General features: G+C 50.9%; 1 protein-coding gene across 2 annotated transcripts; it reads right to left on the bottom strand.

Moving 5' to 3' along the window:
* Positions 1 to 294: 294 nt before the first annotated feature.
* Positions 295 to 25033, bottom strand: FBXL18 (F-box and leucine rich repeat protein 18). 2 transcript variants are annotated; one of them, XR_016471513.1, is made up of 6 exons: positions 22960 to 25033; positions 21889 to 22089; positions 19479 to 21019; positions 16490 to 16708; positions 4698 to 5125; positions 295 to 3580 (listed from the first exon to the last, which is right to left on the bottom strand). XR_016471513.1 is itself a non-coding variant. In XM_031606795.2 (5 exons), the coding sequence occupies exons 1-5, from the start codon at positions 23164 to 23166 to the stop codon at positions 4969 to 4971; spliced, it is 2325 nt and encodes a 774-aa protein (XP_031462655.2). In that variant the 5' UTR covers positions 23167 to 25033; the 3' UTR covers positions 295 to 4968. The 2 variants fall into 2 exon arrangements, 1 of the variants encoding a protein (XP_031462655.2); XM_031606795.2 differs by having other exon boundaries at positions 295 to 5125.
* Positions 25034 to 26779: the final 1746 nt, after the last annotated feature.

The following is a 26779-nucleotide window of genomic DNA, read 5'->3' as shown; positions in this document are numbered from 1 at the left end:
CCCCATCCCCAATGGACATCTCCATGGATCTGGATCACCTCCAGGGCTGGTGAGTGCAGCCCTCACTGCTCCAGCTGCACCACTCACCCACCTGCACACCAGAGAGCTGCTTCGTCCTGCAGCAGTGAGGCTCAATCGCTGTCTGTTTGGATGTCCACGAAGGAAAAGCATCTCCTTCAGCGTGCGAGCTCACACTTTGCAGGCAGAACACAGCCCCAAAGTGTCCCATGGGGGGAACGGATGGCTTCGGGCTGCGCTTTTCAGGGGAAATACGAGGCAGGAGACAGCGAGAGACCCGGTTCAGAACAGATTCACTCTTTATTTGAAATTTTACATGCCACTGCGTACAGGAAAGTTGCACATTCAGAACTGGACTCACTATGAGAACACGGGGCTGGGTGCAAACACAAGCAGCAGACGAGCGCACGGATGGAGCCCAGGTCTGAGCCCAGGGGCCCAGCGGTGCCGCAGCCCAACCCTCCCCTGCCCTCCCCCCAGCTGTGGGTCAGCTCCTTCCCTCCCAAGGCAGCTCTGTTTTCCAACGAGCAGCTGAGCAGCTTCGGTGCCAGCCCTGCACACCAAGCACCCGTTTCCTGCTCTCCCAGATCCCCTTCCCACCAATGCCTGCAGGCTGCACAACGAGCACCCATTTCCCCCCCCGCTGCTCGTAGCGAGGGGCGACACAAATAGGGACTCTTATGCTGACATTTTATTTTCAAAGAAAGTTTTGAAAGAGCAACATTTTCCCCAGCAGCCTTGGGCAGGGAGCTGCAGCTCCGCTTCAAAGGACGAACTTCAAAACCAAATCCAGCGTCCTAATGGTTTTGTGCTACATTACTTAATTGTCACGCAGCTCATTAGCAATGCCTGATTTCACGTTCGCTGCGCAGAGATGAAGTTCACAAAAGAAGGGGCTCCTTTAAAGCAATAAATAAAACAAGGAACCGGGCAACCGGGCTCCGATGGTGCTCACATAAAACGTTACACTTCACTGCTTAAAAACCGAAATAAAAACCCCATCGTAATTAAACGTGCATTGATCTGCCTTCCTTCACAGCTCGGAGCTTTGACTTTGCATGGGGAAGGGGGGAACGCATTGTAGGAACGGGGCTCAGCACACACCCACAGCACCAGCACACCATAGGGACCCTCTGCGTGCTGATGGGTTCCCTATTGCTGAGTGAGATTGGAAGCAGTAGATGGAACCAAGTGACCCTTCTCCTGCAGAGCAGGGGGGGATGCTAAAAATAATAAATAAGTGAAGGGGAGGGAGAACGGAGCGCGTCAGAGGTCAATGCCACGAAACAATGGATATTGATGTCTCCATTCATTTCAAACAGCAGAAAGGTCAATGCCTCCCTTGCTTCGTGTTTTATGGCTGACATCCTGCTGCTAACAGCAACAGTGTTTGTAGTCAGACCCCATCCATCCTTTTTTATGATGATGGTTATTCCTAACCAGGTTGGCCATTTTGAAAATGTGATGAAAGCTGAGGAGTGGAGGTGGGAGGAGGGGGGGAAGCCCCCTAGGAAGTCACGGGCACGTGGGGTATCCGTGAGTCTGGGGGCTGTTCTGCCCCTCACTGCTCCCTAAAAACAAACAGAGTCCAGGGCAACGTCCCTTCGCTGCTCATCACTATTCCCTGTGCAACATCCCAACTGGTTTCTATGGAAATGGCTCTCCTGCCAGCACACCCGGCTGCCTGCGCATCCCTGCGGAGCCACAGAGCCACGAGGATGGTGCTTCACCCTGCAGCGCCCAGCGAGGGGTTGGGGCTCCCAGCCCCGAGTCCCAGAGAGCCACCAAAGAGGTGAGGGGACGGATCCTGCTGCAAAGACAGCCCTGGGGATTCATGCAAGCAGGGCCTCTGCTCTGCTACCCGGCAGCTTGCATCAGCAGCCCCGACCTGTGCTCCCCTCCCAGTAAGGGGACTTCACAGCCCTGCACGCTGCCCGAAGGAAGCACGAACAGAACACAGACAACTGTTGCTTTCCCCACTACTGCTGCTTGCCCCAGAATCTCCTTCTCCCAGAGATGCACAGACACATCAGTGGTCGATGCACGAGTTTCTCCCACAGCCCTGGAGATGGTGGGTCAGATTTAGAGAGCAGCACAAAACACACCAGCAGGGACTGGGCAGCCCAGAGAGGCAGTGCCTGCAAGAAGTGCTCCTTCTGTAATGGAATCCATTCATTTCAGCCCACGGACAGCAGCATCAGCAGGCTGAGATCACCTCACTGGGTGCCTATAGGGAACGGGGGGATATTTCTGGAGAGATGGGGACAGAGACCAGAGGAAGGGGGAGGGATTTTGTGTTAAATAAAAGCTAGCAACAGAACGCCAATGCCTCCATTCTCTCCTGCTCCAACGCTGCAGGCTGGAGTCTCAGCACTGAGTGGGCTCCGAGTCCCATGCATTGCTCTGCTCAGAACATATGGTGCGATGCTTAATAGCCCAGCTCTGCCAATTGGGGACTATTAGGGTGGGTTCTTTTCCCAGTGTAAATGTTGCAGAATATAAATTGTAATTAACACCGATGCCAAAATAGCACTTAGAGAAAATAAGCACATTATTAACATCTGGTGAATCCTGTCTGCAGTGCAGAAGCAGCGGAAATTCTCACTCACCGTAAGAGGATTTGTGGCAGAGATAGGGAGCACCAGACCACGGCTGGGGGACGGGGCGGGCAGGAGGCATTTTTCCCTTGTTATCACCATTTTGTAGTGCTGTCTTTACTACCTGTGGGTGACCTTTCTCAGCCCCGATCATAACTGCTAGCATTTGCATCAGGACTTCTGACCTGCTTGCATGAATACAGATGTCTGAGCATCATTCTCTGGACAACAGAATAATGGTGTTACAAACCATGCCTGGCTGCCTGCCCCGACCCAGCAAGACGAGGCAGGTGGGTTCCACTTTGCCAAGAGAAAGGCACCGCCTGCTTTGTGGGGCCGCTCTGATCCCCAGGACTGAAGGGTTAACTCTGCCAGCTCTGCCAAACTCCTGCTGGTGCTGCTGTATGTTGGAGGAGGAGAAATGCCTGGCTGGGATGGGAATGTCCTGCTGTTGGGATTCCCCCATGGGACAGGACAGGTTTCCTTAAGCGTGAGACCTGGCTCCAGACCCTCAGCCTTCCCTTCACCCTGCCTGAGCGGCAGAAGGAGAGCAGCACAGCACTGGCACTGCTTCCAGCAACTCGCTGCCTGATCCCCATCAATTACTCTGGGAAAGAAACCTGGACACACACCAAGCAGAGCTGGAGTGGACTGAACTGGACGGAGCAGAGGCTCGCTTTCCTGCCAACAAGCTCATGGGCTTTGCTAGAGCGTGGGAGGAGGAGAGAAAAAAGTTGTTGGAGAGGGAGAGAGGGATTCGAACAGGCAAGCAATATGACACGAGGTAGAAAGAACAACCTCACGGGGAGAGCAAACAGCAGCAGGATGCCAACAGCGGGGTGCCAGCGCCGTGCCTGACCTGCGGCAGTCTGCAGTGCTCCAGGAGGGCTCCCGGCTCCGCTCTGAGGATGGGGAGGATGTGGTTGTTTCCAGAGGCCTCAGCATGGCTGCTGCTGGACCCAGACCTGAGCAGGGAAGGAAGAGAAGCTCAGACAGACAGCAAACACGTGCGAGGGTTGGTTTGAGCAATGCACAGACACTGAGCCGCTCACTAACACCATCGCCTACCTGAGTGTAGGCTCATGGAATAGAATCGTAGAACGGCCTGGGTTGAAAAGGACCTCAAAGATCATTTAGTTTCAAACCCCCTGCCTTGGGCAGGGTTGCCAACCACCAGACCAGGCTGCTCAGAGCCACGTCCCATTAAAGCACTGCTCAACATGAGAGCACGTATAGGAGACAGCAGGTGCAGAGTTAACCAGCTCCAGCTGACGACTGTTCTGCAGAAGACAGAGCCACTGTTCTGCCACAAAACGCTCCAGCAAAAGGGAAACCCAACTGCCACTCAGCAACAGTGCTCCAGGAATTCACGACACAGCTTTCGCTACAGCTGTCTGATGCTTTCAAAGTGCTCAGTAAATAAGGCAATATGAAAGTGATCCAGACCATTACTGACGCCTGAGGAGGTTCTTTGGGGCAGAGAAGCTGACCGAAGTCATGCTGTGAAGATGCTTCGCTACGCCTCTAAGATTAGCATCAACTCAGGGCATGGGACCTAAAGACAGAGCCAGAGCACTACATCCCCATCAAAACAGCAAGACAGACTGCACTTAAATCAGATCCGAGCCTTAACTCAGTCAGTGTAGGCTCCACCTACCCCAGGACAAGGACTTCCAAAACAGCTGAGAACATCTTCCACCACGTCAACCGAGGAAACATCATCAGCAAGAACACACACGGCCAAGGTGCTAATAACTATGATTTGTTATTTAAAAAACTAAAAAAACTAAAAAAAACTAAAAAAAAAAACCACCTCCTTGTGGTACTCCTCAATCTAAAGATCATTAAGTATCTGTAACTGCACGTGTGTGGCTACCAATGTGTACCTGTAACATAGATGGGATGCATCTCAACCAAGCGACCTCTTAGCTGTCCGAGGCTTTCTACTTTGCCAAAAATAGACCAAAGCAAAGAATGATTTCCACCAATACCACAAAGCACACTGCCAAAGTACACGGGGGCCCTTGGGAAATACACCAGGCGACACGGGGGAAAGAGAGTCATTAAGTCAGGTTCTCTTACCTTCAACTTCAGTAAAGTAACAAAGCAATTCATTATTAACCGCAAGGAAATACTCATTGTGTTCCAGAAGCCTTTGAGACAGGCTGCTCAGATGCAAGCATCATCCAAGGAGATGTTTCCCCACTGCAGATGGACAGCTTTTTATTTTGCAATTGCACCAATTGAAAGTGATTGTGCAGCACCCGGGGAGGCGGCCGGGAGCTGCAGGCAGGGAATCCAGGCCAAAGAGAAGCAACCCTACACATTCACACTGCCTGTCCCCTCCGTGCTGTCACCACCACAGGTTGGGGGGCTCCTCAGCCACTCTGCTTTTAAACAAGGTGATCTCATCCAAGTGCCTCATGGGGACATCTCTGATGACCTCTGTCAAGTCCTCGTGAAGCAGAGGGAAAATGACGACGTTTAATGCCGGGCGGTCCGCCTGGAAACTGAATCAGACACAGGTTATTAGCAGAGGAGAAGCACTAACTCTCCATACAAACAGCACAGGGATTGGATGGATATAGATCTGTGGCAGTGCAGGCAGCAAGAGCTGTTCAGAGGGGGCAGCTGCAAGTTGGGCTCCCACTCCCCCTCCTCCCCGTACCCCTGCAGGGAGCGCAGCCAGGCTTTTCAGCACACCCCACTTCAGCACATCTGCTGAGCTGACACACAAGCCCAATTCCAGCCTGCTGCAGGAAAAGAGGGGGGAAAAAAATAAAAAAACAACATTAAAAAGAAATCACAGCATAAAGATATCCTGAGAGGAGCAGAGATGGCAGCAGCACTGCCCAAGCCGAGCAATGTGCTCAGAGATAACAGCTTAAACCACCTGCAAACCAGCAGCGAGCTGCAGCACCATTAAAAAAATCAGGGCAGAGCAGTGCTGGGCAATCCCTGAGGGCTGAGCCCAGGATCATCACTCCAGGCTCAGTTGTTGTGCATGCAGAACCTATCCTGTGCAATTAGAGCACAGGCAGGTTTAGAAAGCTCAGATCTGCAGATTAGCATTTAAGTGCGCTCACACACGCACTGCAGCTCCTTTTTCATACAAGTCACAGAAAACCTGCCTTGGCACCACGTGAGTTTGTCCTCACGCATGCAAGCATCCCTCTCTGTAATTCTGGGCTCCAGCCTCTGAATTCACAGCCTTGCTATTTCCATGCCCTCTTAGAGAAATCTGCAGTCTCCTCCTGTCCTCCCAACTCCACTTGCCAGCACTGCTCAGCTGGCTCTGCTTTCCAGCGCACACTTAAAGTCCCAGACCTTGAGAGCAGCAAGTATTAAAGCCATTTATACCATACGAAAAGAGCCCAAGTCCCCATCAGCAAGTATTCTGCGTGACAGCAGCCTAGCAGGAGAGCACGGGGGAAGAGAATTTGCTCAGCGTAGCCAAATGAGATGAGTTCAGCTTTCTAAAGCCAGGGGGTAAAGGAAGTTATGCCGTAGCTTAAGGTGACACCCTTGAGATTAAAACACTTTGCCTATTAGCACCGTGCCACTGAGATGCTCCCTCTGAGCTGTGTGACAGGGGCCAGCTCGTCGTCACTCTAAGCAGGCAGAGTGGAACTGGCAGCATCAGTCCCCTGAGGCTGAACCAAGTTGTGCTGGGGCTGGAGAAAGGATCACTGCTGAAAAGGCTTCTCACATGCAGATGTGCCTGGAAAATTCCCTGCTCATCCTCAGCACTGATACAGCCAGATTCCTCTCCAGCAGAGAGGAACGGAAGGAGATTTGCTGCTGGAAAATGTGAAATCCCAGGTAACCAGTGCTAGCATTACAGCTGAAGAAAAGGCAACAAGAGACGGTATTTCCTAGGGGAGAGAAAGGATGCTCCCATCCACAAATGATTTGCAGTACAGTTTGTAGCACAAATTCCCATACCAAGTTCAGTTGCTTGGTCCTGGCGGGTTAAATTAATTTGTCTGAATCTAAGTAGTTGCAGGAGCAAGGATTTCCAGCAACAAAACTACCTGGGGCAATGTTCTATCTTTCTGCATCACAGAGTGCCCTTCATGCCTCACGCCTAAGGGCTGCAGGGAAGGACAGAGCTCCCAGAGAGCAGCTGGAGGCTCGGGAGCAAGCCACTCCTTGATAGCCCCTCCTCAGCTCTCCGTGCTTCTTAACCACCAGCACAGCCCTGCAGAGAAAATTGTGTTCACAGACCAAGTTTGCTGCAGGAAGAAGCAGTTGTAATCATAGGAATACAGCCCTCCTGACCGTGGACTCCCCAAACCTCTGCTTCTCTTTGCATACAGACTCTTGTATCTCACCAGATACAAAAAAGTAGTTTATAAGCAGCCTTGCTGTGCAGCTATAAAAACAAGAGCCCAGACAAGTTTACATGACAATCTGCCACCAAGACAACTGAGAAAGCCCAACACAGCCAGAACACCTTCCAGTGAGGCTGGGTTTATAGAAGAGGTTTGAACTTGATCTTACCAAAAGAAAAAGAAAAAAGAAAGCTTTGTAATTTTCTTCCCCCCGCCCCCCAACAGGAAACTGTAAGTTACTGCAAACCTTGTAAATTCCATACTCCAGCAAGTTGACGTGAAGAATTCTTTCCACGTATAATTTGTGTGATTTAAGAAAAAAAATCAAATGCACATGGCTCGCTATTATCCTCAGCTAAATGTGCGTGCAAAGCCTCTCCCTTAACTGCCTGTTAAAAAACACCCTGATTTTAACGAGCAGCTGTCATAATGTTAAACTGGGATTAGCAGTTCCCAAAAGCAGACTCCCTTTGCAACCTATGCTCCTTTAGTTCGTCCCCGGAAGGCAATTCCTTTCTTCATACACCTGTCCAGGTGGGCTAGATTAAGTGAGAAGCTCTTAAAGCAGCAGTTCGAAAGGCCCTAGGCACGGGGAGGAGATAACAAGAAGGGGAAGAGATTGAGTTAATCAGTTGCAGAATAGCTCCTGTAATCTTCTTGATGGTTCTTTCCTCATTCCGCACCTGGATGGACTTCAAACTGGATCTACCTCCGCAAGCACACGGCTTGTAAAATGAAAACTCCAAGGACAGAGAGGGATGTCGAGCTGGGGAGACAAAGGAGCTGCAGTTCCAGACATGAAACCCTGCTTTTTTCCAAGGGAAAGGAGCCAAGGATATGCTCGTTTGCTCTCTCCTACAAAAACTCCAGACTAAACTCATCACGATTAATTAAATGAAAGCAAGTTTTCTAGGCAACTGACTAGCAGCCCCTTCAAAACAGATCCTTTAATCAGAAACAACCACTGGGCTAACAAAGAAAATACACATGCACGCACTTTCCAGAATAGCCTCTGGTCCAGCAGACTCAACACCAACCCAGCAACCACCCAGCAGGAGCTCTCACAAGCAGCTCCCTGAACTGTCCCCGTTTGGATGGGATGTTCAGCAGGGCTGGCTGCAGCAGCTGGCTGGGAATAACCGTGGAGCTGAAAAATGGATAGCAAAGTGCTACCACCAATTCCTCCCTGCGTCAGCACGGGTATAACCTTGTTCTATGCTTAGACCTTGAACGGGCTGCACGTGGCTGGAAGGGTTAATGGTGCTTTGTCGTTTGACTCCAAAATTATCCCAGAGCAGGTGTGGACAGTAAGGTTATTTTCAAGCCAGCAGCTTGGTAAATAGCTTAACGCTATGGTCTCAATTGCTTCCAACCAGCGTGGCGGGATCCAATATGTAGGTCAGGGACAAAGTCAAAAAGAAAGGGAAAAATTCTTAAAGCAAGGTCTGCACTTTAATCAGATCTCCTTGATTTTAGCAAGATAAAAGAGTCACTGCCCGGAATGCAGTTATCTCCTGGCAAACACTCCCAGCATGTGCCTTCTGACACGCCAGGGGGCCAACCAGTCTGAAGAACCCCAGCTGCCCATCCAGCCACAGGGCAGCCCAAAGCTGCAGGTGAGCCTCGGGCACAAGCCCTGCAGTGCCTGCTCTGCACAGCCACACAACAACAGCTCTGCTGTGCTGGGGTGGCTCAGGCTCACCTTACGCAGACAGGACGAGGCAGTGTTTGGTACTGAACAATGTGTTTCCTCCAGAGATTTGCAGAGACGCCTGAGAAAGGTGCTGTGCCAAGTGGGGATGTTGCAGCACATCCCACCCCCCAGATGCTGGCAGGCAGTGGAGGGCACAGAGGTGGTATCATTGAGCACTGGCAAGGCAAAAAGCACACGCCAGATAAAACAAGGAAATACAGCATATCAGGAGCAGATCAAGGCCAGGTTTTAAACTCCACAAACACAGATAAGCTTATGGGAAAGGAAGCTCTAGGAAAGGAATGAAAGCCGGGAGACGCTTGAGGTGGGGGAACGAGACATGGTAGAGACAGAGCAGATTTGGACTCCTGTAGGTGTGACTCTCAGCAGCAACTCAGCCTCTGCTGCAGCCACATACCCTGCCCTGCTTCATTCAGACCTTGCACTCAGCCTGGTGAGCTGCTTGCAGCCCTCCCAGCAGCAGCAGCAGCCTGCCTTGCATCTCACACTGCACACAGCTCTCACCCACACGCACAAAAACCCCGTTAATCCTCTGCCAGGCACAGCGTCAGCTTGTTTTTACTGGAAGACTTGCTCATGTCTGAGAGTTCAGATGTGGCATCTGCCTTGTAAGCTTCAGCCAACGTACCTGAGCCAGCCTGGAAACTCCCATCCCCGGAGCACAGCTCGGTGGAACAGAGGAAGTGCCAGGACACGCTGGGGCAGCTGACAAGTGACACCATCCAACATACACACACACACTTTCCTCATCTTTTCAGGAAGGCCAGGCGTACACCTCGGGTTTGTTCCACTGGTTGTGTGCAGACCTCAGGGAACTGCAAGAGCTCTGCCTGTGGGCAGGGACTGCCAAGAGCATGAAGTGGAGCTGCTCCACAGCTGCTTCCAGCCACACAGGCACCTTCCAGGAGGACCCTTGCCCCCACAAGGCTCTCAAGGGATCCAAAGCCAAAACTCTGAGACTCTGAAGCAGACCCAGACCCTAATGCCAGTATTGCTTCCAATACTCTGGCACAGCTGGTGTTGAGCAGGCTTCATCTTCCTACCTCAGAAACAGACTTCCTAAGTTCCCTAGGAAAGCAGTTGTGTAATGGCCTCAAGTTGCACCAGGAGAGGTTCAGGTTGGATATTAGGAAAAAAATCTGAAAGAGTGTTCAGACACTGGCGCTGCTGCCCAGGGAGTGGTGGGGTCACCATCCCTCAGGGTGTCCCAGCAGAGACTGGGACGTGGTTTGATGTCATGGTGGGGGTGGGTTGGGGTTGGACTTGGTGATCTCAGAGCTCTTCCCAACCTTAAAGATAGCAGGATTCAACAGATTGCTTTCACCTCCACGCAAAGAAATTCCTTCATAAAGCATCTCCCCTCGCTTTAAGTCCCATCACTTCAGCCTCCAACCTGGCAAAGGACACAGATGGCACTCTGGAAGGAGGTCACGTACAGCACTTCCATCACCCACTGTCTTCACTGCAGCATCCTCTGCCACCACATCATGTCATGCCCAAACAGCAGGACACATCAGGTGCACCCAAAGGGTGGAATTCCATCCATCTGCACTGTGGGTTCTCTCTGTAAGAGATGAAGGACGCTCCACTACCTCTACCATGAGCTGCAGCCTCCAGACTGAGGTTCGTCCGTTATTTTGCCAGCTGAACTCCACATCCCTCAGATGTGACCGGACAATTAAAGAGGGAGGGAACGAGAACGCGAGGAGTGCTGCCAGAGTGCCCAGGACACGTCCTCAGGGAGTGCTCTGCCAGAGCAAGCTGAAAGTTATTTCCTAATCTCTTCCACAAATTAAAAAGCAACTGCAATAACGGCTCAATTAGATTTATTTTACCATGGAAATGCTTTAAAGCTGCAGTTGATGCTTCCGTTCAGCCTTTTACACCCTCGTGAAGAGAAAGCGTGGCTGTACTATTCCAACATTATTTCTCAGCCAAGAGAGGGAGGAGGACACCGCTTGAAACCTACTTTGTGCACAAACCCATCTTCCCTCTAAGGAAGGTTTCAGGGCTGAATTCCTTTCGAAGCACACCAGCTAGGAGCAGGAACCAGTCATTTGGGTTAGCCACAGGAATGCACTTAAGAAGGGGGGGGTATGTCAGTGCCCCCAGAAGAAGGTACATAAATATACCAAATTGGGGATGGTTCCACAGGCCCTGCTGGCTTGCAAACTATTTGAACCCACCCTGAAACAACATCCCTGGCAGCAGCAGAGGTGTCAGGGCCACACCCCGAGCAGGCAGCCTTCGCCAAGCCCGCCGACAAATTCTTGGGTAACGCGAGCTGACAAGGATGCAGTTTGTTATTCAGTCCGTGACAGAATGATTCAGGGGTTTCTAAGAGCAGGAAATGAAACAGACAATGAAAGCTGGAGCAGGATGCTAATGATTCACTACACCAGCCGAGCGATGCATTAAGTCTTCTGCAATCAGATGCAGGGACAGAGCCCACAACATGCTTAGGCTAGCGGAGTGGGATTGGCAGCTACTGCGCCGGCTGAGAGAGCCAGGAAAACAGCTCTGCACTGAAAGGGACTTTTTCAAGGTCAGATGGATGAGAAGGTGATGGAGGGAAGCAAAAACAGCTTGAAAATACCCAGTGAGCCCCAGGTGGTAACACCAGCTTTGTGCAGCGCTGATAACTGCGGCACGGAGCTGGAGGACTCTGCAGAATCCACAGATGATGGTGCACTTGCTTTCTGCCCTAACAGCCCCCTCCCACCCCATCCTACACCACTCTTCCAAGGCCAAGCGCACAGCGAGAAGCCAAACAGCAGGAATGGATCAGTTGGCCAGTAAGAAACATGGGGACTTTCAGGGGAATGGCAGCAAGGGAAGGGGGATGCTTAGATTTGAGGTGAGCAAAAATCCATCTGCAATAGTTCAGTCCTGTGCCAGAAAAGGGATGGGAGCACTTTGCTCTGTCCGAATCATCCTCAGGCTCACTCCCAAGCCCCCTCTTGGAAGCCCCATTCCTGCAGCTGAATGCCACAAGGGCTGCACCCCTTCAGTGAGCATTGTGGCTCTCACAGCCATAGAGGGACACCAGAGCCAGCAGGCTGAGAAAATGAGATGATCTGAACAAGAGCTCATATTTGAACGGTAATAAGCAGGGGGAAATTCAGTAAATGCAACAAATGCTTGAATAGCAAGATACAGTTCAGACTGAAACAGTTATCCCTGGGAAGCAGCAGGAGCCTTGTTGTGGGAGTCATGGCAAATCAGTTGCAGCTTGCACCCAGCACAAACACGAAGGCTAAGTTAGTGCTCCTTTTTCTCCATGTCTTGGCCTCTCAGAACAGCCATTAGAACTCCCTGCCCTTCCAGCAGCATTTGGCCTTCAGAGCCCTGCGGCACAACTTCACAGTCGGGTGGCAGAGCTGCGTGCTACAGGCAGGCAGAAAGGGAAAGTGAGGCACCAAGACAGAGCACGGACCATCACCCACCTCCTGCAGCCCTCAGAGATGCTGCACCAGGACCCTTCACCCCTCCATCCCCAACAGCTGCAGCCCCCAGGAGCTTCCTCCCTGCTTTTGGAAGGCACAAGCAGCTGAGCAGAGCCACCCCTATCCCCCCAGCAGCCCCAGCTGCACCAATCCTGACCATGCTCCGTGCCATGGCTTACCTAGGATTGCGTTTCTATCAATCACAGCTCACCTCTACACCTTGACACGTCCCCCCTACCCATGAAGAATCCCTAAGGACGCCACTCAGAGCCTTTTTGTTTTGCTTTCAGGTTGGTTTTGTGATATTTTTTCTTTCCTGTTGCTTTCTTGATCTTTTTCAAGGTGTTTTTTCAAGGACTTTTCACAGGCGCCATTGTCTGCTACTGCAGAGTCCTTGAAATCATTATAATGATAGAAGCTATCTAAACCCTTAAGCTAAAACCAGGAAGAAAAAAAAATCTAAAAGGAACACACTGGAAAACGAAATCTGTCCTTGAGGCCAAGAGGACGTTTGCCAAAGCATTTCCTATCTCCACCCCCCCCTCTTCCAAGTGATTGCTGCTGGTGTGCTTGACCAGGAGAGGACCTCCTCTCTCCATCTGTGTGTGTGCCCACCGCCCACACCACGGAGCACAGCAGTACCTAACTTACCCAGATTCCTCTTCCCGCAAGATTTTTGGGGTAAAGACGCATGTAAATATGATTAGTTAGCATGCAGCACACCAACGAGCAGCGGGATGCCTTCCATGGGTCACAGCTCCATCTACTGACTATTTCCTAAAATAACAGAGTGAAAAACCTCGGGAAGAGTCGCTTGAAGAGAGCCACATCCTTTCGGATGGACTCAGGGCATTTTGGCTCTTGGAGGTGAGTGAGAAAGAATCCCTTCTCAGAAGGGGACACGAATCCCTCTGCTTCACAAAGGCCTCTCTGCACAGCAAATGTGGGATTGCATCCGAATGCAGAACTGCAGGTCCTGGGATTGAGGTTTTCAGTGTTTTCAGGATTGTCACCACTGTGGTTTTAGCAGCAGACAGCAAACACTTGGAGCTCAGCATCGTGGCTCAGTTAGGGTGCAAGCCCTAAATGGAAAGCACTGTTTGTTGGCTCTGCTGCTATGTGAAACATGGCAGCAGCTGAGCACCATGTGATAGGAAAAGAAAATGTCATTTTACAGAGAAACTGTGAGCCCAGAGCGGTGTCACATGCGAAGGCTGGGGAAGATCAGGGAAGTGGATGGGGATCACCCAAGCCGCATCCCCCTGTAAGCACCGGGCCCTTCTCAGGTGCACAGAGGATCTCCCTGAACCATAAAGGAGATCACCCCTCCCCTACACAGAGGAAAGAAGAATAAAGAAAAACACTGCCATGATTTATCTGCCCAGAGGGAAACAGACTTCTCCAAAGCTCAGAGGAGACCTTGCCCTTGCAAGCCTCGTTTGCTGATGAGGTCTCCAGATGAATTCTCTTCTGCTTACCATGTTCCATTGAAAAAGAGGCAGAACTGAATCAGAGGCTTTTTACAGAGAAATACACACACTAATCTCTCTGAAATAGCAGCGAACTTCCACCAGAAAGCTGCCCGCAAGGAAGCTGAAGATCACAGGGCCTGGCTTGGAGCTGTCACAAGACTGAAAGACGTGACAACAACTTTCTTTACAGGCCATTACAGCAGCGATACAGAGTGCTGTCCTTTTTAGAGGCAAAGGGAAGATCCTTGCAGGCTTTGTAACGTGCATGCATGTACCACGGGTACAAAGCAGGAGGTTTAACACCCGAGCTCCCATCACTTCAGCCTGTACAGGCACTGTCTTCCAGCACAGCCCAGCAGCCCAAACCAGGCTGTTGTGCTCACACTGGTCCTCTACCATGAGCTGAACCCTTCTGTGGACCCACATCTGAAACAGCACAGCATGGCATTGCATTTTGATGCCCTTCCAGCTCTACCCCTGCAGACTGCTGGTGTGCTCAGCCCTAGGCAAGCTCCTTGTTCACACTCCTCCTCTCTGAAGATGTGTTGGGAGAACAGGAGGCACTTCAGCCCTACCAACCCCACTGACAAACTGGGATCACCGGGCTGCAGCCTAACCAAGATCCTCTCCACTCTAATCCATTGCATGATCCAAGAAATATGGCTCCAAGCAAGGGGAGCAAACAAAGACAGGCTCACAACCTTCCAGCTCTCACCTTCTCCTTCCACCCATTCCTCATGCTTTTCCTGCACACACTCCAAAGAAAAAAAATGGACAAATCACCTCCTTTCATCCTGGCACAGGGTACCTAATGTCAGACTTCCCCTTCCAAATTCAAGTTTGGATTAAAGGCACACGAGCAGCACGTTGACAGGAAGCCCTGCTGTGTGAAGCACAGCCTTTCCCACAGATCGGAGCTCCAAACTAAATCACACGAGGACTGAACTGCCCTTGGAGCAGCAGACAAAGCACAGACAAGAGAAAGCCAATTCCTGACCCCCCTCTGAAGGCACATTTGCACAAGGACAACATTGCTGGGAAATGAACGTGGCTCAAGGCTCGCTGATGGCTCATGGAAGAGTCCAGGCTGTGCTTACACATCTTTCTCTGTATTTTGTCCTTTCCATGTTATTATTTAAGACAGTTCCATGAGAATGGGATCTTTGTTGCTTAGGAGCATATCTGCTCCCACTGCTCATCCTGCTCCTGAACTCATAATCTTATGTGACATCGAAATCATTTCCAGAGCCACCAATTACAACACCATCGAGGATTATGACTTCAGGTGCAGAACTTGCAGTGGGAGCAGATGTTCTGCTCAGAAAAAAAAACACTTCAAAAATTGTTTTCATACAAATGTCTCTGTTAATAAAACACAAAAGAAGGAAAGTAGTCTGGCAGCCAGAATTGTTGCTAAAAATATAGTTTTCGACATTTTCATGGGGCATCTGCTGCTCTCTGGAGAGTTCCCAGGAGGTACAGAACGTAGTAAGAATCCATACACGATAAAGAAAGAGAGAAGGGAAACACTGAGAACGGCATAATGCAGCTCAGTAAGCAGACAATGGAACTTTGGCCAATGCTGCATTGGTATCTCAGGGAGGAAGGCAGACCAAGAAAACCAAAACCTGGATCCTTGGTTCTTTTTAAGGATCACAGAATGGCCCGGGTTGAAAAAGACCACAAAGATCATCCAGTTCCAACCCCCTGCTATGTGCAGGGTCGCCAACCAGCAGACCAGGCTGCCCAGAGCCACATCCAGCCTGGCCTTGAATGCCTCCAGGGACGAGGCATCCACAGCCTCCTTGGGCAACCTGTTCCAGTGCCTCACCACCCTCTGGGTGAAAAACTTCCTCCTAAAAGGATCCTCAGAGCACTCCCAGAATCAACCAAGGACTGACTGGACAGATACAAAGCCATCCCAAAAGAATGCAGAGCCTTCCAGAGGCTGTAACAAGCAATCCTGTGTGCGGTTTGATAGGTGGCTAATATAGTCATAGGCTCTTTGGATTTGATCCTCAGAAACGAGCCAAGTGTAATAAGTCATTTTGAAGCTGGAGAAAGGCTGGGGGGAGGAGCACCCTTTAGGATGCAGTAATAACACTGCGTGATTCAAAATTTGTTAGAGCTTAACAGGGCAAAGCAACGGTAGGTGACAAAGAAAACAGATCGAAGGCGGAGAAAATGCCTTATAGAGAACAAACATAATGCAAAGTCTGCTGCATGGGAAATATTTTGTAAGACGACTGCCACTATGAGACAACTTCAAAATGCCAGGCGTAATTAAAAGCTCTCTTTTCAGATGCAGTTCACGGCTCAGGCACCAACGTTTCCCACCACGTGAGCCTCAGATCGCTGCGAGGGGCCCAGCAAAATGCATTTAAGAACTGTCAGACGTGCAAAGGCAGTTTGTAACCAGCCTCCCCCCGGCGCCCCCCCCCAAAGAAAAACCCTTCACAACAAACCTTTGAAAGGCTTTGAATTGCACTGCCAGGGGATTATCAGTAAGTGACATTTACAAGTGATTAGAGGACCAAGAATTATCTTAGTCACTTGTGGGAAAGGAGGAAAGCTTCAAGGTCAGACCTCTCAGTACTTAAAATGTCGGCAGATGTTTTGTTTACACAAAAAGTGACGTTTGATTTATGATGGAGCTTCCAGGGCTTCAGCTCAGAACTGCAGAGAACACGAGTGGGAACGGAATCAAAAATGCATATCATACCTTCAAATATTCCACGGATCAGCTCTTATTAAACTAAGAGGCCGTTTCACATGCCAAGTAGTCACACAGTACCTTTTAGCTTCTTGGAACAAGTGCTCCAAGCCATATAAGCCTTGGCAAGAAAGGAAAAGGAGATAAATCCTCAACAGCTCCAGAAATCCCACATCAATCCCCTCCAGCACTCACCTCCGGACAATAGACTGCTGGAGATTTCTGCAGACAGTAAGAGATTCTCCCATAAACATGTGGCACATGATGACCTCAAGGCAGTTGGCCATGAATGACATCACTGCATCAGACTGCAGAGTCCCACTCCGGGAGACGATGCAAAGCCGCTGGAGAGAGGAGCAGTGACTCAGGGCCTGGAAGAACTGGGAGCCTGCACTGAAGTACGGCTGCTCCAGCCTGCAGAGATCAACAAAAGCAAGTCAGTGGGCAGTTCAGGCTTGGGTTGCTTTCAGACAAGGGAGAAGGAAGCACATTCGTGGAGATTTGGCCAGCAGAGCAACCAGCCTCCCACCATTCCACACACCCACACGACAACTTTCTATCTGCTTGGGCATTACAAGTTTGACTTTGCAAACTCAGGCCTCTTGCCCCCAAATTACACAATCTGAAGGACAGGGACACAAGCACGTGGAAAGGCCCTGAGCTGCAGAACTCCATAGAGAGGCCCTGGTTTAGCAAGATTTCCACAAAACGTGTTGGGTAAGAGGGGCTTTGGAGGCGGATGAACACTGCCCAGCTTTTGCTGCCTGACATAACTGAGCAGCCAGTGTGGATTTAGGGACTCGTTGCTCCAGTGCACCAAGCATGGGTCAAACTGGTCAGCTTTAGAGAGAAGACAGGCGTGAAAAATTCACAGCACACACGTGGTGACCTCGTGCCTCTGAGCCAACAGCAGCCCTGCCCATAGGATGGAAAAGAATCAAAGCTTTTCTCTCCCCAACAACAAATACATTGAGTCAACTTCCATCTTAAACACTTGGCCAAGAGAAAAGGGATGGGATTTTCTACCCCAGCGCTCCACAGCCTCACCTCCCAGTCCTGAGCTAAGTGACAAAAAGGCACAGCGAAGCCATGCTTGACCAACAAGGGCTCTGTGTTTTAACTAGCAGCCCATCTGGATGACTCCCTTGCAGAAACCAGTTTGCAGGACACAAGAGCTGCCTGGGGCTGATGCCAGCAGGAGAAGCACACCTGCTTTGCACAGATTTACTACAGGACCTCAGAGCACGTGGGACTCCCAGTCATTGGGTCAGCAAGGCCAAGAGCTCCAGAAGGTTAATCCAGGAGGTGAGAACAAGCTGCCAGCCCCAAGCTGACCTCCGGATAATCTCTGCGTAGGTCTCTGTAGTATGGGAGGGGAATCTCAGCAACTTAATCTCATTAGTTGATAGATTCTGTTTTCAAGTCACAGTCCGAGACCGCCTGAAAAGATCCTACCATTTCTTCAGGCAATAGCTCAAAATGAATATTAAGGAAATAGGAACCTTCTCCCATTTTTCAGCAGTGCAATTGGCCAACTGTCAGCTAAGGACAAAGCAGGGAAGCCCTGCAACCTCTCAGAAGGTTTCTAAGTTACCCTCGGTAGCACACAGCCATGCTTGCAGTACCGCTTCGGCCCGCTAGACGGCAGTGTTGCTTTGGAATATCGCCTGAAACCAGATTCTCAGCCTGGAAAATGGGCAGAGAAAAAAGGGTAGAAGAGCTAGAGAACTAGAGAAATGAAATGGAAACTGCATTATCAGGAGTGAGTGCTAAACATTAAAAGCCTTTTAAACCTATGTCAAACCTCAGACATCACTCGAGGCACAATGACAGCTTACACCAACACGCCCGGCTGCTGCAAGGAGACAGCCCTGCTCATCCTCCACCCAAGGCTGTGAGCAATAATGATGGGAGGCATGCACAGCCTCCATTTCTAAGGCTCCGGGAAATACAGAGCCAAGCCAAAGCAAAGCAGCACTGCACAACAAAGCCTCCACCCAGACCTCGGTTGTTCCAAGGCGATTCAGTCCTTCAAGGCTAGAGATCCATTCACATCACCCAAGCCATTAAGCAATCGGATCTCCACCAGCTGCTGCCCCCTGGATGAGAGCAGCACGCTCCTCACCCCTTGCAAATGGGAAGCAGTGGGAAACAAAAAGCCTCGAGATGTTTTAACTGCCCCAGCTCCTTTCACTACTGCAACAGCTTAGGAACATGCACACAAACATCAGCCTGAGTTGATGAAGAACAGTTTTAGTCATGCTGCAACTGTCTTTGAGAACGTAGCTATACACCATGTGGGGGTGACCTTGCTTTTACTATTCTTTTGCATTTTAAACCTCTCCTGTGAATAGAGAATGGCCACTGACCCAGCAGGACTAGCATTTCCACCAACACAAACTGCTCAGGGGAGGGGGAAGAGGAAACAAATCAGCACTTTTTCTAAAGTAGTAACTTTGGGTCCGGACTTGGTGACCTTAGAGGTCTTTTCCAACCTAAATGATTCTGTGATTTACAGACATCGTGTTTACCAGTGCAAGGAAGCCACCACTGTGAGATGGGTTCATAAGTTCTTTGGCAACAGTGAAGCTCCTGTATGCATCCTTCAAGGTCAGATCAACGATCCAAGAAGTGAACATCGACACGACAAACTCTACAGAATGCTTCCAACATATTATCAAGAAAGGAAAAATATATGCAAAAAATTAGGAGGCAAAATCTTAAATATAAGCCAAAGGCAGAAAAAGATCCCAGTGGGAAACCAAACGCTACATTATCTAGCCACTGTAGGAGTCCTTTCCTTCCTGGATGCTCAGTAAGTGTACACATCCACAAAGAACATAGCATTTCACCTAGTCCTGAGAGCCTGACACCTCCCAGACATGCTGGGTCTGCTTTTCCTTATCTAAAAGGAAGACAGTTGCAGCATAGAGACTTTAAGCTGCTAAACAGTGGTTAAAAGGCATACCCTGAGCCCTTGAAAACAGCACAAGATGCCTTCCTGTTCTCCACAACTCTGGAAGAAAAATAACTCTCAAGCCATCGCAGCCACTTCTGACCTGCTGCTTGAGCAGAGGATGACCAGCACAGGACCACTTGCAGTTTTTACACCAACCACAGCAAAACAAGCACTCCATCTCCAGAGCTTCACAAACAATGGAGATATTCAATGGCAGCCCCTCACCTGAGATCTCTCAAACACTTGCAGTGCTTCAACATGTCCATGAGAGCAGACATATACACCATTTTCCCCATCATGCCCAGGTTGGACAACGAAAGAGTCCGCAAATGCTGGCACTGCAATCCAATGCTAACAAGCCCAGAACCAGTAACAATATTTGGCAGTTGTGCTAAGGTGAGGCTCTGCAAATAAGTCAGCTGGCTAATGGCAGCCACCTCCGAATCCCCCACACTTTGTGCTCGGACACAAGGAGGCAGAGAGTTCCGAATTGCTGGCTCATTGCGGGGCATGGCAGAGGAAAAACTGGACCCAATTATTTCTAAGGTTTCCAAAAACCGGAGGCTTCTCATCAGCGTCCAGAATACTGAAGACTCCAACTTCTGACATGCCTGGTCTGCTAAGTTTCTCGGATATGTCTGCACCCCCACACGGGTTTTCTTTCCAAACGTTTGGGGCACCACATTAGGCTGCGTGGGAGGCTTTTCCATGTTCACAGCAACATCTGTGATGGAACAAACTGGTAGCGCTAGTGAGAGTAGGTGCTTTAGCCTGGACAGGAGCTGGCACAAATGATTCCCTATGCTTTCTGAGCTGTGGTGGTGAGCTGCGGAGAGGTTGAGGTGTCTGAGGTTGCAGCAAGACATGACCAGGCTTTCCAGAATGCTACTGTCAATGTCATCTTCTGCTCTTCGAAACAAAGACTCCGGAGCCAGGCAATGAACACAGCCACTGAGATTCAAACTGGTCAAGCTTTTAAGGTCCTTCCCACCATTAATAACTCTCTGGATCAGGTGGCCACCAGATAATGTGCATCGGCTAAAGCTGAAGTAGAAAGGGTTGTTGAACTTCAAGTGTTGCAGGAGTCCAGAACCATTAAGCCAGGCTTTGGGCAGTTGTAAAGCATCCAGGCGTACATTTCGAGCCATTGAGTCCAGAAGGTTTTTAGTGGCTCCTGTCTCAGCAAAACTCCCAGGGGCAGAAATAAGGAAGGCATGAAGGTTCTCAGGTGTCCGATCGCTTAGCACAGCCAAGTACAGCCTCACCACCTCCTGATTAACATAGCCAGGAGCCAGCCTGGCATAGAAGACACGAAGGTTTTGGTAGTGGGGCACATTGCTCTCACCCACCATTAGCTGTCCAGACAGCATAAAACCTTCTCGTGAGCGATCAAGAATCTCAAAATAAAGCAGCAGTTTCTCAAGGCTAGTGCAGCAAGGAACAACACCGTATGATGGAGTGTAGAGGGTTTGCTTCAATTCTGACACACGACTAAGGGTGGCTTTGCATTCGCTGCTTAGCTGACTGGCATCAAAACCTGGGTTTACATCTATCGCCAGGGAGCGCAGGTGCTGAAGCGTGGACAGCATCTTTGAGAGACGGAGAGAGGTGATGCGGCACCCAGACAGGTTCAGTTTTACCAGGTTCTTGCACCGTGTTACATGATCAGTAGTGGAGCTGGGCAGCCAATAGCACCCAGCCATGTTCAGCTGGTAAATCTCTTTTCCAATATCCCTCATCAGTTGCTTCACTTTGTCTTTGTTTACCTGCGCTCAAACAAAACCAGATTCAATGAGATATAAGACAGTAGCATGTAGGGAGTCAGTTTCTCATCTGAAGATGGGGACAGCACTGGTTAGCTCTCACAGTATGTAACTCATCTAAGGGTCTTGGATCACTAGCCCATGCCTCAGCATTTGTCAGCCATGCTTTGGACTCTAAGATTAGAATTCCTTCAGCTTCTTAGTCTGTGCAGTTCTGCATTACCGACTGAGAGGCTAAATCTGTCCTCCATCCCACTGTCAGCTGCTGAACAACATCCATTTTCTAATGGCTAAACTGTTTCAGCAGAAATAGCTGAAACCAGCTGAACTGGTCTGCAGCAGCACAAATTAAAAGAATACTTTCGTTCTCCTTCATCCACTTTCTTTTGGAAACAAATAAGAGAGGCTTCTCTTTGCCTACAGCTTGGTGATGCAGTCTTCATAAAACATATTATGCTTCATCTCTAAGTTTATTTTTGTTACAAAAAGTATACATTTTCTGAATTAGCTGACTGTGTGTCTGACAAATTTATTTGCACAACACAGAAAATATATTCGGGGAAAATTACAACTTCATCCAGCCATAAAAGGCAGCTACAAATGGAAAATTGAATTTACTTTCATTTTAGTTTCCATAAACCCAGAGAAGTTAAATGAAATACCATCAGTGAAAACTAAGGGAGCACAGAGCTGTCCTAACAAAGCATTCTGGAAAACAAATGCTTTTATAAAACAGTTTATTGTTTATTCGACTTCAGAGTTCAAAAGCAGGACATGCATGCAGACATACTGAAAAGTTCTACTTCTTGACATTTTTTCAAAAGTCAGGTTTCTCTTCATAGCTAATAGAAGAAGCAAGCTACTCTCCCCACCTTGTAGTCTTTCTGAAGTAAAACTGTATGGGTTAGACTCTTGTCAAGGCAAAGCGTTGAGAGCTTCCTGCAGGTCTTCCTGACGTTCAGGACCAGGTCTGTGCAAGGGACGTAGCTTAGGATGTGCAGAAGGATCTCATCCGAGAACTCCATCAAGTTGATACCATTACCTTCCTCCTCATTCTCCCCACTCACAGGATCCTAAAAGAGATAAGAGGGGAAAAAAAAAAAAAGAGGAAAAAAGACAAAAAAGAAAAGCAACCAGTTCAGATAGTTGAGCAAATCTTATGAGAAAAGAGATACTCCGAGCCTCAGAGAGACCTGCAGACTGAGACAAAGCAAAGGCAGAACACGAACCACCTGCCTTGAGAAACCAGTGCCTTTCCCTTAGGATACAACACGAGGTGCTGCAAAGCCTCACACAAAGCCACGGTAGCTCCGCTCGCTCCCTGCCTTGGGCCGCTTCAGAGCACAATGAAAACGTTGACGCTCATTCCCCTCCTGCCACTCGCTTTGCAACTGGAAGCGGCAGCCCTCAGAGCAGCAGGCAGTTCCTTCCCACTTTTTTCCTCTAAGAGGAGCCCATCCCAATAACCTCACCGGTTATGTAACCGTTTATAGGCTAAAAAAATCCCTCTGCAGCCCACGGCCACCTCAGCGAGCTCACAGCGCGGCCGCGGGCCGCAAGGGCCGCAAGGGCCGCTCAGGGATGGCCGCGGCCCCCCGGCAGCGACACACCCGACAGCCCCGCTCCTACCTCAACCCTGCGGCCGGAGGCCCGCGGCCCGCCGGTGGGTCTGAGGGCAGCCGGGCCTTCGGCTCCATCTCTCACGAAGATGAATCGCCGTCCCTTAACGCCGTGCCGCCCCCGAAGGGCCGGGCCGCTCCCGTCCCACAGCACGGCCCTACGCAGCGGCCCGGGCTGCCCCAGAGGAGCGCCGGCCCCCAGCGGCCGGCAGCCCGGCCCAGGACCCGCGGGGCTGAGCCCACCGCCATCCCGGCCGCTCCGCCGCGCCGGCTCCTCCCCGAGGGGCTCCGTCTCCCCTCAGCGCGAACGGTCCCACGGCTCACCTCCGCACAGCGCGACATGGCGGCAGCCGCGGGGTCCCGCCGCGCCCGGCTCAAGCCAGCCGCCTCCCGGCCCCGCTCCGCACCGCCGCACGGCTCTTCCGGCGCTGCCATGACCCGGCTTCCGCGGCTCGCCACGCTTCCGCCACCGCCATCTTGAGCGTGGCCGCGTGAAGCGGAAGTGAGGGGGCGGCCTCTGCGCGACGCCATCCTGAGAGCGGCGGCGGCGCCGCCATGTTGGGGGTGATAGCTATCTCAGGCAGAAAGGAAAGTCACAGAAAGGACATTTATGTAATTAACCCGGGCTTTAATGAGCTGAATCTTCCCCCTGTGGCAGCAGGTGTGGGAGATGAGCTTGACGTGTGCTGGGGGCCATGCAGAAGGCATCCACAGCTGCTGCGGGTGCAGCCATTGCGCGTAGCGGCGCCCACGGCTCAGCGCTCCCACTGCCAGCTCAGCCTCGGGAACAGAGCGCAGTGCTGGGGGTCCAGCGTGTGCTTTGGGAATGTTGGTCATAGAAAATGTGTTCTAAACAGGAAGATGACTAGGTGGCTGCTTTCTTCCTCTTTGCTTGCTGCCGCTTAAGGCCACGAACAAGACGAGGGATAGGCTGGATTTGGGTTTAGGGAATGCTCAGTGCCTGTTTTGCTTCCAGGCCTGTGAGCAGGATGCCGGCGTGCAGAAGCATCCCTTCTCAGCCCTGAGATGAGGGACAGCTTCATTAGGAGTATCAATACCCGCTTTTCTGTCATGTTAAACAGAAGATAATGACAAATTCAGCACGCAGGACCTTCAGTCAGGGCTGGCTTGTTTGACGTTTAAATTGAATATCAACATACCGTACTGCAGTCAGCAGGGAAAGCTGAGACCAAGGTGGAGAAAACTTGCATTTCCAGTGCAAATGTAAATAAGATCAGAAGCAGAGCCCACAAGCAGAGTCAAAGCCCTGCCCTGTGCCAGGTCAGCTGGAGCAGCTGGTGTGAGGACTAGCCGTGGTTCCCTGCAGGCCTGGGCTGTCTGTGGACCAGGCAGCAGTTGCCAACCCTGGATAAAAGCCGGGAGCTGAGACAGGTTAAAGAACCTCCCCAGGAGGAACCACTCACAGCGGCTGTAAGAGGAGCTGAGCTCAGTCTGAAGGCCCTCTGAGCAAAGGAGCAGTGTGGCGGTGTAGATAAGACACGAGGCTGAATACGAGGCAGCAGCAGGACATCAGATGGGCTGTAAAGGAGGAAGGAAGCAAACAGAGCGCTGGCATTTCTCTTGATGGTTGCTGGGAAGCTGTCAGTGGGTGAGTGCAGAAACCTTCCCCGCTGCTCTTTAGTTCAGGAACGCTCTTCCCACCGCTGGCACATGGGAACCTCCTGTGAAAATGGCATCAGTTCAGTGCTGGTTTGTCTCCAGGCAGACTTTGATCATGCTATGACTCATACAGTTTTCCTAGCCCAAAGAAGGCAGGCGCATACCATGCTGTCCCGGTCCAGGAGGGCAAACAAACAAATCTGGTGCTAGTATCAAGATATTGTGTTCTGTACAACATCTCTTCACAGTTCATGGCTGGACAGACCTGGCGATTTATTTATTTTTTTTTCCCCTGGGAAACTCTTGAGTCATTTCCCTCCTGTGGTTCTTCTTAACACTGATAAAGTTCGAACATCTCAACTTTTTGACAGCATAATGAAAGCTTGGTGGTCAGAGCGCTTTGTATGCTTGGGCAAACTGCTGTCTCCACTGCTGTAAATGGTTTTCGGTGCTTGATACGATTTAATACAGTAAGGCCTGCTAAAGTAGATTACAGATGGGTATAATACAAGCCAGGGCAGGCTTGAGGTCAGCATTCCCTCTGCAGAGACCAACTTCAAAGAGCAGGGCTCCTCCTCCTCCAGCCGCTGTCTCATCCATGAACTGACACCAAGAAAAGCCCGTTTTCTGAAACCATCACTTTGTGCCCTCAGAGGGCACTTCCACGAGGAAGCCAGTTGTGTTTGAACGTCCTGGGAAATGGGACATTTGCAGGCTGCCAGTGTGCTCTAACAAGAAGACAGAATCCCCCCCAGCCAGGGGCCATTTTTGGTCAGCGCTCTCTAACAAAGCTTGAGGCAGCCACACAAGGAGGCCCTTCAGGGCTAAATCCTGAGAGCTGCAGCCATCTCCTTTGCCAAGGACATCACTAATTCCTGGCGGTGGCTTGATTCCGTAAGCGGCTCAGCGAGGTGACTTTCCAGGTCACCAGCTAATTGCAGGTGAAGTGCCAGCCACTGTCTCCAGCAGGAGCGAAAGTTGGGAGCTCTGAGGGAAGAAAAGGAATAGAACATGTTTGCTCAGCTCCACTCAGTTGAGCCAGTTCCCCCTGGGCAGTTATAGGGAGGTGAGAAAGGGCTGGGTGGCTTGCAACAGTCTGTGGCTGATCCCTGCCGTCCCTGCAGCCGGAGACTCCCAGCACATCACAGCCAAAACACAAAGATGGAAAAGATTTGGTTAAAAAAATCCCCCATCTCCTGTGCCCATCGTTTCTGAGAGGAAACCACCTGGCTCCCCTCCGCTTGTCGGAGTTGGGAGCAGTGAGTAATGCTTGCAGGCTTCCCTGCCCAGCACCACATTCTTTTCTCCAGCATGTAATGGCCCAAAGGAGGCATAAAGTGAGCCTTGCTGGAGCAACCTGCAGAGTAGCTGTGCACGCCATGGGCTCAGGCTGGAGAAGCGGTGGGAAGGGCTGCAAAATGCTCAGCCTCATTTTATTGGGGGGCTCAACGCCTGAAGCAGCAAGAAAGATAGGAAGAAAGGAAAAAAGAAAAACCTGTGAAGTGTTAACTGAAAGCTTTGCTTTCTGCTCTTTGAAGCATACAAAATCAGCTCAGCTCCCCGGCCCATTACTCTCCCTGCACCCTCTGCTCTCAACCCCAGGCACTTTGCAGCTCCTTGCCTTGCTGCCACCGTCTTCGCTGCCGTTCTTTGTGCCTCAGCACATTTTTCAGGGCAATCAGTGGTTGTTTCAGGGAGGACTGAAGGCAGAAGAGCAGACGTGCCCCATTTCCCTGCCGCCATCTCCACTCGCCTCCTGGCCTTTTTCCTGCTCCACTCCCACCAGCTGCCTCCCCAGCGGCTGCTGTCGCCTCCTCCTCACCCTGCTTCCCCAAGACCCCGGGTTATAAGCCCAGTTTGGGCCCCTCCCCAACCAGTTACATCTTGCAAACCAGTGCTTCCAGTAACTCATTTGCCCGGCCCAGCGTCTGCACCCGCAGCCCTGCCAGTCTCCTGCCACATTAGTGCAGCCAGGAGGGAGGCTGGGGAGACAAAAGGAAGAAACCAGCAGGTCCACCCCGAGCACAGCATGACGCTGGAGAATGATGAGGCCAGGCAGAGGATTAAAAGAACCCATGGAGCTTGTTCCCTGCCTTTCATCTGCTGTGAGCGTGACACAGTCACAGCCATTAGCTCTTCAAAGCTGGGCAAGTTGGAGGAGCCTTGGAAAGCCAGCATGCCCACAAGCAAGGCTGCGAGGTCTTGTCTGCTTAGGCTAGCAATGCAATGCAAAGCATCACCTGGCTTTGCTCTCCCTAAGCCCTGACCCTGCAGCCATGTCACCGCATCAGCGAGAGCTTCCTCTCCACACCCTTTCCCAGCCCCACCCCTGCAGTGATGTGTAACAGCCCTGTGGCCCTGCTCTCAGAAGTCCATTTCATCCACTTCACTGAAGACTTTCTCCTACCCCCACCTGAGGAGCTGCTCCACCCAGCAGGCAGCCTGCCAGAGCCCAGGCCTCCCACTTTCCTGAGCTGAAGCAAAGGCAGAGCAAGCTGCTTGTCTAGAGATACCTGGAACTGGA

This window comes from Phasianus colchicus, chromosome 16 (genome assembly GCF_987193195.1).
Source record: "Phasianus colchicus chromosome 16, bPhaCol1.hap1.1, whole genome shotgun sequence".
NCBI classification, from domain to species: Eukaryota; Metazoa; Chordata; class Aves; order Galliformes; family Phasianidae; genus Phasianus; species Phasianus colchicus.
Note: the sequence above shows the minus strand (reverse complement) of the source record. Positions and strands in the feature narration are given on the sequence as shown.

What these genes read in the sequence shown, in the direction of transcription:
- FBXL18 (XM_031606795.2), bottom strand. Translation starts at nt 23,166, where the DNA reads ATGGCGTCGCGCAGAGGCCGCCCCCTCACTTCCGCTTCACGCGGCCAC. An exon ending in CCATGTCGCGCTGTGCGGAG is followed by an intron (nt 22,090 to 22,959) that starts GTGAGCCGTGGG and finishes TATCTCTTTTAG; the next exon opens with GATCCTGTGAGTGGGGAGAA. An exon ending in CAGCAGTCTATTGTCCGGAG is followed by an intron (nt 5,126 to 16,489) that starts GTGAGTGCTGGA and finishes TGTCTGATTCAG; the next exon opens with TTTCCAGGCGGACCGCCCGG.